Source organism: Ambystoma mexicanum, chromosome 1q (assembly GCF_040938575.1).
Source record: "Ambystoma mexicanum isolate Mex_15411 chromosome 1q, UKY_AmexF1_1, whole genome shotgun sequence".
NCBI lineage: Eukaryota > Metazoa > Chordata > Amphibia > Caudata > Ambystomatidae > Ambystoma > Ambystoma mexicanum.
Genome location: NC_090922.1, coordinates 334663436 through 334679893, shown reverse-complemented (window position 1 = coordinate 334679893; position 16458 = coordinate 334663436). Strand labels below are relative to the sequence as shown.

The 16458-nt window shown below is 47.9% G+C and overlaps 1 protein-coding gene across 1 annotated transcript in view; it reads right to left on the bottom strand.

Annotated features, from left to right (window-relative positions):
- Nucleotides 1-16458, bottom strand: part of PEPD (peptidase D) — a 1156120-nt gene that overhangs the window by 242081 nt on the left and 897581 nt on the right. Inside the window, exon 11 of the mRNA XM_069639310.1 lies at nt 14585-14662. Within this exon, the coding sequence (XP_069495411.1) occupies nt 14585-14662 (78 nt within the window). The remainder of the gene's footprint in view (nt 1-14584; nt 14663-16458) is intronic.

Here is a 16458-nt window from a genome sequence, read left to right as displayed (position 1 = left end):
GTGATCCCGGGGCCCCCGTGCTTGGGTAAGGCCCTGGACATCGGAACGGAAGGTGCGCCCTTCTCCCCCTGATTGTGGAACATAAGAGGTAGGTGGACCCATACCATACCGCGGCTGTGTCATGTCTAATAAGCCTCTGAGACAAAGAGTGAGGCAACCCACGCTGGACGAATTTGCCAGAACACCGACGGGCCCGAAAAGCGCCAGGTGCAAAGACAAGCCTCCCGCAGGTGTCATGGCCGCTGCGGGTCCAAATCAAGAGGTCCTGGTTACAATTGCGGAACTGAAAGCAGACTTGAAAGCGGCCTGGGAGGCCAAGCTCGAAACAGTGGTGGCCGAATTGAAAACAGTGTTGGACCTTAAGGTCGGTGAAGTGCGAGAGGAGGTGAATCTACTCCGACAGGATGTGAGGTCCCTGTCGGAGCGCACGGAGAGCCTGGAGAAAGAAGGGAGTTCGAACACAGCAGACTGCGCCTCACACAAGTCGGAACTGCATGCCTTGGTGCAAAGGGTGGGCAACTTGGAGAACAGAGCGGAGGAAGCGGAGGGACCTGCCCGTAGGAACAACATCCGCATTGTGGGCATACCGGAGGGAACAGAGGGCCACAACCCCACTGAGTTTGTGGAAACCATGTTGTTACAGGAGATAACCGGAGGAGTTCTGTCTCAAGGATTTGCTGTGGAACGAGCGCATAGGGCTCTGACGAGGAGGCCGCCGACAGGCAATCCGCCTAGGCCAGTCATTGCCAAGATCCTAAACTATCGGGACCGGGAAAGGATTCTGGAACACTTTCGTAAAGGTGGAACGATCAAGCGAGGAGAAGCAAACATAACAGCCTACCCGGACTACACCCTGATGGTGCAGCGGAGCCGAATGAACTTCGGGGCTGTCAAGAGGAGACTGAGGGAGGCGGGTCAGAACTACATGCTACTTTACCCGGTGAAATTGAAGGTCTTTTACAAAAATAGGACCTTATTTTTCGACACTCCGGAGGATGCCATGGGATGGCTTGACACGAAGGGCTGCCCTCAGGAGCCCGACATCCAGGCGGAAGAAGGAGGCGGAAGAGATAAGTAAAGAGTAACGGGAGTATTGGGAGATGGTGCGGTTTAAGACAATGGGACTTGATTATAGTCACTGATGCGGCCTGTTCGTAGACGGGCCCGGAGAAGGTTAGATAATACATTATGTGCACGGTGACTGTTGCTTTATTTTAGGAGCCTTTCAGGGCTAGTCCTCACACCCCCATTTAGTATTAATAGTTAAGTGGCCACTAGGGCGACTTTACCCTACTGATCTCTGGGTGTACCAGACAGGGCTAGATGTGGGGGTGCCTGAGATCCAGGGATGGAGCTGGGCAGCAGTTGGGGGGGGGGGGGGGGGGGAGTTCTTGGGGAAGGGATGGGTGGGGGGAGCGAAGGGGGGGGAGTTTGGTGTGTATGTAGTTTTGGGGTGTTTGAGTTTAAACACGAGCCTACAGGGGATAGCCCTAGAATTGTATCTGTACTGCGCAGGCGGATGGGGTTGGCTAAGAGGGAGGGAGATGAGTACTGAAGAGCCATGGGGGATCTTAGAATAGTGACGTGGAATGTCAGGGGGCTTAATAGCTACCTAAAAAGGAACAAGGTCATGCTATATTTAAAAAGACAAAAGATAGATATTGCATTGTTACAAGAGACACATTTGACACGGGAAAAATTGGAGCTGGTGGGGAGAAAATGGAAAGGTACTGTTGTGGGGTCTTCGTACTCGGCCTATGCTAGGGGTGTGCTGGTCTGGGTGGCGCTGCACGTCCCGTTCCAACTGATACAGGAAACGGTGGACACTGAGGGGCGCTTGGTCATGGTGAAAGGGGTGGTAGAGAACAAAGGTGTGCATTGTAAACACGTACGCCCCTAATCAAAATACAGCGGAGTACTTCCGGACTATGTGCTCCAACCTGAGCTGGTGCGTGGGGGGTGCGGTGATCTGGGGAGGAGATTTCAATTGTGTGCTAAACCCCGAATTAGACAGGTCGGATGACAAGATGGTCAGACCTGCCCCAGCAGCTAGGGCATTGCAGTCGTTGTTAGACGACTTTGGATTGGTAGACGTGTGGAGAACAATGCATCCTGAGAGGCAATATTCGCACTACTCGGCCCCACAACAACTGCACACTAGACTTGATTACGCCTTTGCCACATCAGATGTAATGATAGAGATTGTTCACATAGAATGTAAAGCAAGGGTCCTGTCGGATCACTCGCCCCTGGTTCTGGGGTGGCAATACAGCAGCCCTAGGGCGCGGATTCCGACGTGGCGCCTCCGTGCGGAGGCGCTCAAAGATCCGGTCTTTCGGGAGGATATAAGAGACGAGATCACTAGCTACTTTGAGGTGAACACAGGCAGCGTTAACTCTGCGGGGACACTGTGGGAGGCCTTCAAGGTGGTGATGCGAGGTGTGGCCATCGCTAAATCGAAAGGCCTGCAGGATGGGGTCCTGGCTGCTTTACAGAGGGTGGAAGGGGACTTGGAAAGAGAACTAAAGAGTGAAAGCATAGACGCCGAGCTGGTGCTTAAGCTACAGCAACAGTGCACGGAATACTGGGAAAGGCTCTGCAATCTTAATTACAAAAAGTACGTTGAGAGACAACATGCGGGTGGAGATAAAACGGGTTGTCTATTGGCGTGGCTATATAAGAGTGAAACCCCTAGGCCCCCGATTAGGACGATAACCAGAGAAGATGGGGAGGTGGTAGACACCCAAGAGGGAATCAACGGGCAATTTGCGGATTATTATAGAGAACTATATGAGGATAGAGGGGGAGGCAGCAGGGACGAGATGCTGGAAGCGCTGCAGGACATAGAATTGCCCAAGATAAGCGCAGAAGAAAGAGAAGAACTAGATGCACCGATTACTTTGGAGGAGTTGGAGGAGGGCATTAGGCAGTTACCCACTAGTAAGACCCCGGGAGCAGATGGATTGCCTAGTGAATTCTATAAAGCATACGGGGCGGAGGTGCTCCCCCCGATGTTGGAAATGCTCAATGAGGCGTTTGAAGTGGGTTGGTTGCTGGAGCCGCTCAGAGAAGCGATCATAATACCGCTCCCTAAACCTAATAAACCTGGGCATAGCTGCGGATCGTACAGACCGTTGTCGATGCTGACCAGGACAGCAAGATATTGACGGCGGTTCTGGCGAACAGAATGCGGAAAGTAATTAGCAAATTAATACACCCGGACCAAACGGGCTATGTCCCGGATAGGAATATTATTCATAACCACAGGCGACTCCATCGGGTGATCGAATGGGGCTGTGACAATGAAGGGGAGATGGCAATTGTGTCTTTGGACGCAGTAAAAGCGTTTGACTCGGTTAGATGGGCGTGGCTGTTGGCGGCTTTGGAAGAATATGGAATGGGACCGGGGTACATTAGATGGCTGGAGATGCTGTATAGTGCGCCACTAGCCAGGGTGCGAACAGGAACGGTGGTATCTGAGAGATGGCAATTTAGCAGAGGTACTAGACAGGGATGCCCCTGGTCCCCGATGTTGTACATTCTGGCCCTGGAGCCCCTGGCACTATACCTGAGGCAGCAATATGACACGATAGGCATTGAGGTTGGGGGGGAACGGCACCTGATATCCCTGTATGCGGATGACTTGTTATTATACTTGAGATACCCGGAAGAAAATCTTCAGTATATTCTGGAGGTGATGGATAGGTATGCGAGGTTGTCCGGTATAGCGGTAAACCCCCAAAAATCGAGCATTTTCCCACTGGGCAGTTACAAGGGACTTCCAGCGGAAGGGTTGCCGGTGTTGCAGGTGCCGTGGTCTGTGGGCTCTTTCCGTTACCTTGGGATAGATGTGTGTCACACAGCGGAGGAGGAACACAGGTGTAACACCGAGATGGCCGTTGAGAAAATCCGCAAATGTATGAGGTTTTGGGAGAAATTGCCCCTAGCTATGATGGGGCGGGGAGAGATGCTCAAGATGGTAGTTCTGCCTAGGCTCCTACATTACTTTAGCAATATCCCACATATGATTCCCAAGAGGTTTTTTGTTCAACTAAATGGCATGTGTAGAGACTTCCTGTGGCATGGTACTCGGAATAGAGTGGCACTCTGGAAGTTGCAGAACTTTCATGAAAAAGGGGGTGTCAGGCTACCGAATTTTGAGGCCTACTTTATAGCGAGTCAATTACAGTTTGTGGCCAAATGGCTCTCCGATGAAGTGACCCCTGAACTTAGATTGTTTGGACAGGAATGTGCCCCGTTTTATCTGAAAGAAATCATCTGGTTGCCTGAGTCAGAAATAAAGAAGTGCCCGGGGATGATGAGGCTTGGGTGGAAACTGTGGCGACGAGCATGCATAATGATGGGGGACCCGCTCCCGTGTTCCCCTGAGGTACCTCTGGTTGCTTTGGCGGGAGGAGACGAGCAACTGAGGGTGATCATCAGAACCTACTGGGAGTCGGTGGGGCTGGTGACGCTGGGAGATATATGGCAGGAGGGGACCATTAAGGAGTTTGCAGGACTTGGAGAGGAGGTGGGACTACATGGGGGCCAGTATGTTACGTACCACAGGTTGGTGCGGAGGATTCGGGTAACGTGGCCTGAGACAGCGTTGGCGGAGGAACCGGACGCCATTATGGGGATGATATATGACACAACTGAAGGGGGGCATGAGATTTCTAGATTGTATGAGATGGTAATGACTAAGGTTGGAAAGGAATTGACACATTTGAGATTGGATTGGGAAGCAGAGGTGGGAGGCCAAATGGAGGATGGGATGTGGGAGTGGGCCCTGGGATACCATAAGAAAGTATCTAGGAATGCCAGATTGCAGCAAATACAGTTGTACGTAATGCATAGAGCGTATATGACCCGGCTGAGAATATCTAAATTCAGGAATGCTGGGAGACAGGCGTGCCCTAAGTGCGATGAGGAAAATGCTGATATGACACACATGTTTTGGGCGTGCCCAGTGATCGAGGGTTTCTGGAGAGAAGTTGCACAAAGGTTAGCAGGGAAAGGGGTCACGCTCGCCGTAGACACGGCCTGGGCCTGCCTGTTGGGAGGGTTTCCTAGGCCGCGAAAACGGAAGCATATGGAGAAACTGAAAGACTTGGCGTACGTGCTTGCAAAGCGAAGGATAGCTATGGGATGGAAAAAGTGTCATAAGCCACGGGTGGAGGTGTGGTGGAAAGAATTACAGAAATGGGCAGAGGCTGAAACGGTGGTGTGGCAGGAGGCAAGTAGCATGTCTTGGGAGAAAGAAGTGGGTACCCTGATGGCATGGAAAGCACTGATATCTGGTCTATTTGGAACAAGGTTAGATCCAGAGGAATCTGATGAAAATGTCGTCCTGCCGTGTGTAGCAGATACTGAATGTGAAGGATAAACAGGCTCGTGAAGGAGGGTGGGAACAGGGGGGCAGTGAATAAAGACTAATGGATGTTAATGTGATAATTGTGGATTGCACTGCGTGTTTGGTTTGTATTGTTGGGTGTATTGAAAAATCAATAAAATTCTTTAAAAAAAAAAAAAACATTAGTTAATCCCTTGAGAAATTGTATTACTAGAGGTAGTTTGGAATATGATGGTTCCTCCGCAGTGCGCTTGAAGATTGAAAGCGCTGCGAGATAGCCTTTTACAGTGCCAACTTGAAGGCCTGAGTTTGCCAAGTAGAGTAGAAACGATAACACCGTTGGTGTACCACATGAAAAAGGCTTGATATTCCCTTCTCTACACAAGCTGCAAAATTTGTTCCAACGGCAGCGGTATAAAGACTTTGTTGCTGGCCTTCTGGCCGAAAGCAACACCTCCATGACGTCATCAGGGAGGTCCCAATCCTTGTACCTCACCCTTTCAGAAGCCAAGCGTGAAGGTTGAGGGTTCTGATGTCTGGATGGAGAACCTGACCTCCCTTCTGCGAGAGAAGATTCTCTTTGAGTGGAAGACGGATTGGAGGGCAGATGGACATATCTAGAAGGTCCGGGTACCATGTTCTCCTGGCCCAGTCCGGGGCAATTAGGATCATGGTTTTCCGTAATCTTCTCAACCTCCTGATCATTTGAGGAATAACAAGGACTGGTGGAAACGGGTAAAGGAGTGGGAACTCCCAGTCCACTACGAACGCGTCTCCTAGAGCTCCTCTCGGGGGAAATTCCCTTGAACAGAACAGATCGCACTTCCTGTTGGTGCTTGTGGCGAACAGATCCACCTGAGGGGTTCCCCAAAGGGCGAAGATCTCTTGAAGGACTTCCTGAGCTAGCTCCCACTTGTGGGAGACTGTGCTCTGCCTGCTCAGAGCGCCCGCTGTTAATTTCTTCTCTCCGGCTAGGTGAACTGCCAATCGAGCGATTCCTTCCTGAATTGCCCAAAACCAGAGCTGCATTGCCTCTCTGCACAGTGGCAGTGACCCTACGCCTCCTCTTTTGTTGAGGTAGTGCATGGCCACCGTGTTGTTAGTCATTATCAGGACATTTCTCCCCTGTACTGATGGCAGGAAAGCTTTCAGCGCTAGTCTGATCGCTCTCAGCTCTAATAGGTTGATGTGTAGTCTGGACTCCGATGGAGACCCACGACCGCTGATGGTCAAGTCGTTGGCATGGCTCCCCACCCCGTGAGTGAGGAGTCTGTGACTACTGTTATCTCCGGCCATGGTTGCCAAAACAGTTCTCCTTTCAAGATGTTCTCTAGATAGGCCCACCATAGAAGGTTGTGGGCTACCTTGTCCGGAATCTGGAGGAGATCTGTCATTCTCCCTGAGAATTGCGACCACTGAGTTCTTAGTGCCCACTGAAGAGATCTCATTCTCAGGCGAGCCTCTGGCACAAGGAAGATGCAGGATGCCATGAGGCCTAGCAACCTCAAAAAGTCGAAGGCTGGGAGACATTGGGCATTTTGGAACTTGTTGACCATCTGCAGAATATCTTGAGCCCTCACCTCTGGTGCCGAGGCTTTTCCCAGGGAAGTGTCCAGGACCGCTCCAATGAACTGTAGTCTCTGTGATGGTATCATCTGTGACTTCTTTAAATTGAGGGAGAAGCCCAGTTTGTGAAGGAAGTGGCAGACATAATCTAGCTGGATCTGAGCTTGTTCCGAAGATACAGCCCTGATCAGCCAATTGTCCAGGTAGGGGTTGACGTGGATCCCTTCCCTCCTTAGACTCGCAGCCACTATCGACATTAGCTTGGTGAAGACCCTCGGGGCGGAGGTCAGCCCAAATGGCAGAACTCGAAATTGATAATGAGAGTCGCCAATTGCGAACCTCAGGTATTTCCTGTGTTTGAGATGGATTGGCACATGGAAATAAGCATCCTGAAGGTCCAGAGATACCAGCCAGTCCTGGGGCTGGAGGGCCTGAAGGATCTGAGAGAGAGTTACCATCTTGAACTTGTCCTTCCTGAGGAACTTGTTCAATTCTCGTAAGTCCAGGATGGGTCTCAGTCCTCTGTCCTTCTTTGGTATGAGAAAGTAGGGGGAGTACCAGCCCTTGTTCTTGTCCGCTACAGGTACCGGTTCTATGGCACCTTTCTCTAGCTGGTCTATAATTTCCTGCAAGAGGAGCGGATCTGGAACTTTTAGAGAGCTGTGCCCCAGTGGATGACTCTGAGGGATGTGTAGAAAGGGTAGGCAGTAACCCTGGGCAACTGTCTCCAATGCCCAAGCATCTGATGTTATAGCCTGCCATTCCGTCAGACGGTGAGGCAACCTGCCCCCTACAGGTGTTTTGTGTGGAAAGACCTCAGAGTGGTTTGGGGGCGGCTGATGCAGATGCCGAGGGTAAAGAGGCACCTGCTGCTGCTGCGGCTTTAGTACTTTTGACCCGTCCACCTCGGTTGGATCTCCTATGGCCTCTTTGAGCGGTCTGTCCTCTGCCTTTCCCGAATGCGGAATAATAGCGAAAGGACTTTCCTCTCCCAGAGGTTCCTGAGGGGCGAAAAGGAGTTTGGCGGATTGCAGCTCCTAACGATTTTGCCGCTGCTTTAGATGTCTGCAGCTTTTCCAGACTGTCATCAGCCTTTTTACCAAATAAAGAAGAGCTGTCAAAGGGCATATTCAAAAGTCTGGGCTGTACATCTGGAGCAAAGCCAGACTTTCGCAACCACGCATGCCTGCGGATTGTCGTACTTGCCGCCATGGCCCTGCTGATACTGTCAGCGGAATCGATGCCAGTTTGAAGTGACTCGCACAGGGCATTTTTGCCATCTTTAATAATGTTAAGGAAGGCTTCCCTTTCCTCTCCTTCGGGTATGCAGTCAGCCGCTGATGAAGCACACTCCCAGTGTGCGACTGAACCTGGCGAGCATACAGGTGGCGTTGATGGACTTCAACGCCATACTACAAGCAGAAAAGATTTTTTTTGCCATAGAATCGTACCTTTTGACATCTCTATCCTGTGGGACAGTAGGGTAAGCGGACCTGCTGCTTGAAGACGTTGCCGCTTGAACCACCAGGCTCTCCGGAGTCGGGTGTTTTGTTAAGTTAGCCGCAGCTACCCTATACTTGGCTGATAATCTTTTATTGACTGCAGGGATAACTTCAGGAGTTTCCCAATTAGATGAAATCTTTCTTTCTAAGGCTGCATGAAAGGGGAACACAGGATCCTCCTGTGGACCTTTGTCTAATATGTCTGTCAGGTCATCCTGTTGAAAAACAGGTGAAGGCGCAGACCAACCCATAAATTCAATAATCCTTGCCATCAGGGTTCTATAAGGTGTTTCGGCATGTTCCCCTGGGTCTGGTTTAACAAAATCCACTTCTGGGGAAGTGTCCAGCCCACTTGCCTCATGTAATGACTCTGTAGGTCTTTCAACCTTCTTTCCTCAGAGGTGAAATCCTCTGAAACAGGTAATGTGGTCCTCTGCAACTCGAAGGTTTCCTGGTCAGAATCCTCCCCTTCTTCATAGATTGAAGATAATCCGGGGTACTCTGACCTCGGAAATGGTGTAAAACTCGTCATTATTGGGCGAGAAAACGTCAATGTCGTTGACGCCGATGTGACAGGCTTCGAAGGCGCCGAGGAAACTGGAAGAGGCCTCGAAGAACTCGAGAGTATCGGAATCCTACTCGAGGATGCCGGCGACGGTCTCAGCGTCGTGCCGGAGACTCTTGGTATCACCGTTGGCTGTGAGGTAGCCGTGGTTTTCTCCTTCATCGGCGTCGATGTCGGCGTCGACGATGGCGTCGAGTCGATCGACCGATGCGTCGAAGAACCCTTCGACAACGGCGTCGATGGCGCTGATCCATGCGTCGAAGGGATCTTCGACGACGGCGTCGAAGACGGTGCCTTCTTACCCGATGGCCCGTGGCGCTCTCGGGTGGAATGCAGCGACTTGCAGCGTTTCGATTTTTTGGGTTTTTCATCCGGGGTATCACCCTCAGCTGTCTTCGAGGGGGTCGAGGCCGCTTTCTCGAAGACGCTTAGCATTTTCTTCATGAATTCCTCCCACTCAGCCTGAGAGCTGTGTTTTGCCCACAAAAGGGTCTCCTGCCCCATTCTGGGGAAACAGAAGATGACGAGGAAGGGGATCTTCGACGTCTCTTCTTTGAGTGTCTCGATCTCGAGGAATGGTGGGAGCTACTTCGAGATCTAGAATGGGAATGCTTTCGACGGCGAGGAGACGAATGCCTCGACTCAGCCGAAGAAACTTTCTAGGAGGTTTTGACTGACTTACCTCTCTCGAGCTTCCCCTTGCGCTCCTTCAAGGCTTTCGCCGTCATGGACATGCAGTCCTCACACTCCGAACAATGGTGCTCGGCTCCCAAGCACCACAAGCAGATCCTGTGTGGATCTGTTATCGACATTTTTTTACTGCAATCTCGACATTTTTTTAAGCCGGATCGCAGCGTTGTCGGTTCCGATGAAGAAGCCATCGAGAACGAGTTGGTATTTTCTAGTAAATCTAGAAGGTTTATCTGACTGAACTGAGCAACGATATTCTGAGGCCCCACGAAGCGTGGAAAAACGGAACTGAGCAACGGACGCCGCGCGTGGCTATTTATGGGCATGGTGACGTCGGCGCCGACATCGACTCGGCGGACGTCCACGCGCAGCACCCTCTACAGAGAAAAAATTTCCGAGGCCAGCAAGCTGGAGACGAATTATCAAAGATAAGGAATACATCGGAGGACACAATCCCTTCGAAATACTCTATATGTAGAGTTGAATAAAACTTAAGCGATCTGATGCTTGAGTCGCCTAAACAAACTAACATTAAAATTCAAGGAAATCTTAAATGCCATTAACGAAACTCCAGAATCCATGAGCATGTGGCTACATAGTCGAAAGAAAAAATACCAAAGATTTTACTGGTGCAGCATGTTGGATGTTATGGGGACTTATTCTTCTTTTGAGGAGTATAATCTTTTCCAGAGTAAATGGGGCACAAGGCTAAAATATCTAATTCAGTTTCCATCTGCAGTAGCAAGGAAAACGTATATGCGTTTCAGATTAAATCAATTTCCAACGTACTCAAGAACTAAATACTGGTATAGATGTCATGGAATTATGGGTTCAGGAACATGTCGTTTTTGTGAGGTAGATGATGTGACTGAAACATTGAAACATCTGGTGATCTTTTGTATATTTTTTGAGGAATCCCGAATTCGAATATTTGAGAGTTATTTATCAAACAAGTCATACATTGCTAGGGAATTCCTTTGGAAACGTTGCATGGAAGAATCTAGCCAAAAAGTTGTATTAAAACGAATTGACTTCCTTGTAATCATAGCGGCAAAATTGGGCGAGGAACAGCAAAGCGTATAATTGGACATTGTGGAGCAGTGCACATTTTTTGTGTGTTTTTTCGATGTTACATATTACTTGGTATCCTATTATTTCCTTGATGTTGATTCTGGAAGGTAATATAGGCACTAAAGCTATTCAATGGGTTTTATATGTAGTAAATTCAATAATGATTTGTATTTCTGGATTGATCCATATTCAATTTTAAGAAACATGATGTTTTGTTAGGATTATATAAGAATGTAGTAGCTGTATGGCAAATTTGTTGTCCTTCCTATTTTTTTAAAAGAATTTGTATTACATGCAAAATGTTGAAAATCAATTGTAAAGGTTTTTTTAATTGAATAAACCAAAACCAAAAAATAAATAAATAAATAAAAAGCATATAGCCCCGTCCGTCAGATTGATCCTGTGAAGCTTGGTGTGGTTTTGTCAAGGTGAGGGGGAGGAGGTGAAAGGCAAAGTTATAGGGGGGCTCCCAAAATGTGTTATTTTTCCCATAGACGCAATGAAAAAAAAACATTTGCTCACGTCTACAGCCCAAACCGCTGGACAGATTTTCACCAAATTTGCAGCAGGAGCAGCGGGTTTGTCCCAAAAGCGTGCTTTTGTAAATTTGATGTAAATCCGCCCAGTAGCTTTTTTAAAAATGACTAAAAATTATGTAAAACTAAATTAGTGATATCTGGGTCCGGTCTGCAGACTCACTTCCCTAGTCGGTCCGCGGACTGGCCTACGATTGGCCCAGAGGACGATGTTATGTCTGTGGACATCGGGCGCACCGGCTGATTGGGCAATAAACATGAGATGCATCAGATTTTTGGAAGTGCAGCGCCCGTTATCCGCAAACATCGCAGTAAAAACATATTAAAAACACAATATTGCACTTGTCAAACTAATGAAACAATCTCTGGGGAGGTGACGGGTGATGATGGGATGGAATCTGGCCTTAAACAGCCCCAAAACTGGCGTTTTTCTTCTCCGATGTCCGCCAACAGTCTGGGACAGTCCTGTATGTTTGCTAACTTATTAAATGTTCGGGGGCATCTATGCTTATTTGTTCATTAGAGAGTTGGTGAAAAGCAGTTTTTGGATGGCTTATAACTTTGGCGCCACTCAATGAAACCGCATGAAATTTTGGAATGTGATTCTAGACCTGAATATGAAAGGTTTGGAAAAGTGTGGTGCTGTTTTGTCAAGAGGGAACATAATAAGGGGCTGGGGGGTCCCAAAATATTGTAAAGGCTTCTAAATGTGGTGCCATTTGATGAATCTGCACAAACATTTGCAAAAATATTTTAGATCTAGATATACATTTTTTTTGCAAAGTTTGGTTGGATTATGTCAAGACGGGGCATAATTAGAGGAGGGTCTCAACATTTTTAGATGGTTATAACTTTGTTGCTGTTTGATGACTGTGGACTAATGTTTTCAGAAAAATTAGAGACCCAACCTTGTATGTTTGTGCAAAGTCTGAATGGATTTTGTCAAGTGGGGGCTAAGTTATAGGACTATTGTATGTACATACATTTTGACACTTGAAAAAAATAAAACATATGGGGATTTCCAGCAAACTTGTGTAAGGAGCATTGGCAAGGTCTTGAAAGCATGGTTTTGCAAATGTGACTTTTTTTTGGACAAGTGTGAGAATGTAGGTACAAAAAATAGTGATTATACCTTTGGTAACTGAGGTATAGCCTGTGGCCATGGGCAGATTGTCCGGGTCATGGCATAAGGTCAAGACCCGGACAATCTGGCTACTGGCCATCACCACGAGGGACGAACAATAGGGATGAAGTGGCCATGTTCACCAGGGACCGGCTATGTGGTAAAGTTTTTCAAAATTGGGATAGGTTTGAAAGGGAACAAAAAATGCACTTGTAATATGGTCATGGGGTTCTCTGTTTGCCTTCTACAGGTTATGGAAAGGGAAGAGGGTCTTCTTTTTTTAGCACCCCGGGTTGCCGCTTTTGCTCTGTTGTGCTAATGGCCTTTATCACTCATTCCAGGGGGGATAACGGTCCGGAGCTTTCGTTATCCGCCCTCGCTTCGCTTGGGCCGATAGCTAGGGCTGGCTGGCCGTTATCCCCTATTCCAGTCTCTGGAACAGGGGATGAACGCCACATTATTCCGATTAGCTTAACACAAAATGCTAATGGAAATGTTGGAAAATATTATTGAGTCTATTTACTTTACTGAGAAATGTAAAGTAGATGGAGTCTATACTTTATTTTTAGCTCTATTTTTTAACTGTGAAAGGCTGTTCCTTTTTTTGTTCTTTTTTGATAACTTTTTTTTGTAAGAGAGGGAAATGAGGGAAGAGGCACCAAGCAGTAAAATTGAGGGCCAGGTGGACAGGGGAAGATGTTGCACGTGTGTTACATCTAAGGTCGGGGTCAGTGTTTCTCATGCGCCTTGATTACAGCTTCAAAAGCAATTCGAAATTGCTCCCCCCCAGCAGAGTGGTGTTTTGCAGTGTATACAGAAGACTGTTGTCTTCGAAAGGTATGGATCAACAGCCTCTGTTATTGCTTGCAAGGTAGCTGGTGGGATTCTGTGTCCCACAGAAGTAGCCTGTGTGGTTACAGTATTGGCTGAGGAAGATGAGATGGAGGAAGACAGCCTACTACTTGCTAAGAAAAACAGCCTTTCTGAGAGCATTGCAGTGGGTGTATTGGGTGTGGCGGTGCATGGATGTGGTACCGAAGGAGTACTGTCCAGGGAATCCACGACTTGTAGTCCGTCCATTTCACTTTAGTAGCTTTAGCCTTTGGTACATTGCCAACAGTGGTAAAGAACTGCCACACCAATGATTCTCTTTGTCAGAGCCACCACTGCCACAGCTGTAACCAGTGTGGGGTTTGGGTCCTGTAAGGGCCAGTGCAGGCGTAAACTATTGTATTATAGGACACTGTTATATCCATATTGCAGGAAACAGGTTGAAGATAGCAGAAACCGCTATCCGGCAGCAAGAACTACAAATCCCAGCATATCCGCGCGCTCGTGAGCAGAAGAACTACACGGGACAACGCCCGACGGTCTGCGCATGCGTGCGGTGTCGCACGGATCCCCGCTTGCGCTAAAGGACATGGACCGGAGCGGACGCATCGGCTGTGGGCTCCTGCAGGCTGCGACCCGTGGGGCCACCCCCCACCTGAGAATACTGCAGGCCCTGCGCCTCTGGCAAGATAAGTGCATTTCTCTTCATACTCTGTTATGAGCAAGCAAATAGACAAGAGAAAACAACCTGTTTAACTATAGCTAGACTGCCAGTGCATGCAACGTTGTGGGAGAAGTCTCCACAACTTTCGACGCTAACGTGTGCATCGTACTGGGAGAAGTCCCAGTGACATTTGTTATTCAGACAAGGCCAAGTGGCTGGCTTATAAATCTGGTGTAACTAATTTTGTGTGCCGTGTGAAGCAACACGGCCCTTGCAGATACTTAGGGCAGATTGCCAGTGTGTTTCTGTGGTTTTGACTAGTGTGTACTGGTAACACCACCTTCAGTACAATATTTACACACTTTCTATTACAAGATGCATCTTAGAGCTGGTCTTGCCATGAGCCTGTTGTCCTAATGCAAAATGAAGCAGACAGCAACCTCTGTGTATACCAGCTTGGCTATCGCAAAGAGTTTCAAAAAAGGCCCAATAATACCCCAGAGGTTTTGCACTGAACAGTGTATTAAGCACTTTGTTTTTGCTTGCTGTCAACTCAGTGGAAATAGGAAAACACAGTAGAGTAGACTTTTTATATGACAAACTACTTTTTCAATGTTGTGTAAAAGAGTAAGACATTGATATTCACTGCAGAGGGACACCCATTATGAATAACAGGGACTCACCACAAATCTCCATCCGCAATAGTCTTGTCGTTTGGGGCTCCAGCATGTCCATAGTGCAGAACAGATGAGTTGTCCCCACTAAAAAAAGGAATACAAGATTTAACACTCAGGGGATGTATCAAAACATATTACCTATCAGGACAGTATCACAAAAATACCAATTTATCTACTTAACCATTTTAAAAGGAGATTTCAACTGGATGTTTCAGAGTTCACCATTGAAAGTGAGCGTCCCCAAAAAAGGCATTTCAAACTCCACAATGAGAGTCAATAATGGACACACCCCAGCAGGGAATGAGACCAAGACCAAGTGCGGTTGAGATGTAAAAGGCATTATCTAAATCCATATAGTGGAGTATTTAAACACACTCAGATCAAGAAATGCGCCAAGTTTTTAAAGTCCTTGCTGGGACTCTGACTGGGTATTACGGCAGCGCGAACGCGAGAGACGCCGGAGGGCTCGAACTCGAGGGATTGGACCCTTAAAAAAGGAACTCAAACAAACCAACAAGGATTTTAAATGTCATAATGCTGCGAAGCACAATTAGCCCTGATTTGAGAAAGGCTTTCAGTAGCCGAAATGTCATCACTAAGGGCACAATATTAAAAATCAAACTTATGGCACAAAAAAACTTGCCGCATTTCTTGATCTATGAGTGTGTATAAATACTCTACTATTTCCAAGGTGGTTTTATAGACTTCCTACCACCTAACTCAGACTAGATGCGACAGACCAGCAACACTAGAAACTCTCAAAAAAACAAATCTTGAATTACCAAAAGTGTCGCCTGACAGAGTAGTCTCTTAAAGGAGTCTAATTACGCATATACTAAATCAATATAGGGCATGCAAAGGACTCTGCAAACTCCGAGAGCGCTCTGTCTGACAATAGCAAAGACAGTCATATTTATTACAGAAATAGGTCATGGATTAGGTAAGCTATAGGGGGCACATAATCGTGGGGATTGGGTGGTGAAGACTAGCTACTATGTACAATGTAGTGGCGGCAATCCATGATTGGTGGAGATCCACGTGGTGGCATCGTTGGGTGCTTGGGTCAGTTGGGCTCATCGGGGTGGAGTATCAGGTCACAAGCTTTCCATGTAGATACATTGTTGATGCACTAACATTTTGCCCTTGTGGCCACGCATTCACATTCATCACTACTTTCTGTGTCAGTTTAACCTATAAATCCTACAACTCATTATTCTAATACCATGAAAGAGACAGAGAGAAACAGTATATAACTCTGGGCATCCTCAATAATTCATCATAAAATTGCTGGTACAAAGGACCCAGTATCATGAGTCCAGGTATCTTTTCAGGGGGCACGGGTTAGGATACCTTCATCACTTTGGTTTGTTAGATGTAGAAAGAGACAGCTTTACGATATGTTAGTACAAGGGTGAATGACTACCTCCGTGGTCAGTCGAGGGTGGGGTGGACCGAGGTACCATTGGGTCAGGGGGGCACATGGCTGGCACCTCAAAAGGCGGCGGGCTGCGGGGCTGTGTTGTTCCAGCGCATGGCGGTACAGGATGATTTTATGGTGGTATCAGGTGTCAGGGGGCATGGGGGAAGGGGAATACTTGGTGTGGACTAAACAGGAATGCGGGGAGGTGTAGCTGTATTATTCTAACATCAGTGAACCAGGGGCCTTTAAGCCTCAGCCAGGCCTTGGAGGGAGGAAGGTGGGAGTTGAATGCGCGGCTCGCTAGCAGGAGGGTGAGATGGCCTTGTAATTTCTCGCGGGTCTACATTTATCACGTAGCAGGCGCATCATTATAGAGACGGAGAACTGAGGCATGGCAGTACAATTGTATGTTTTCATATATGCATTAATCTATGGATATATCGTGGGCACTATTCATCTT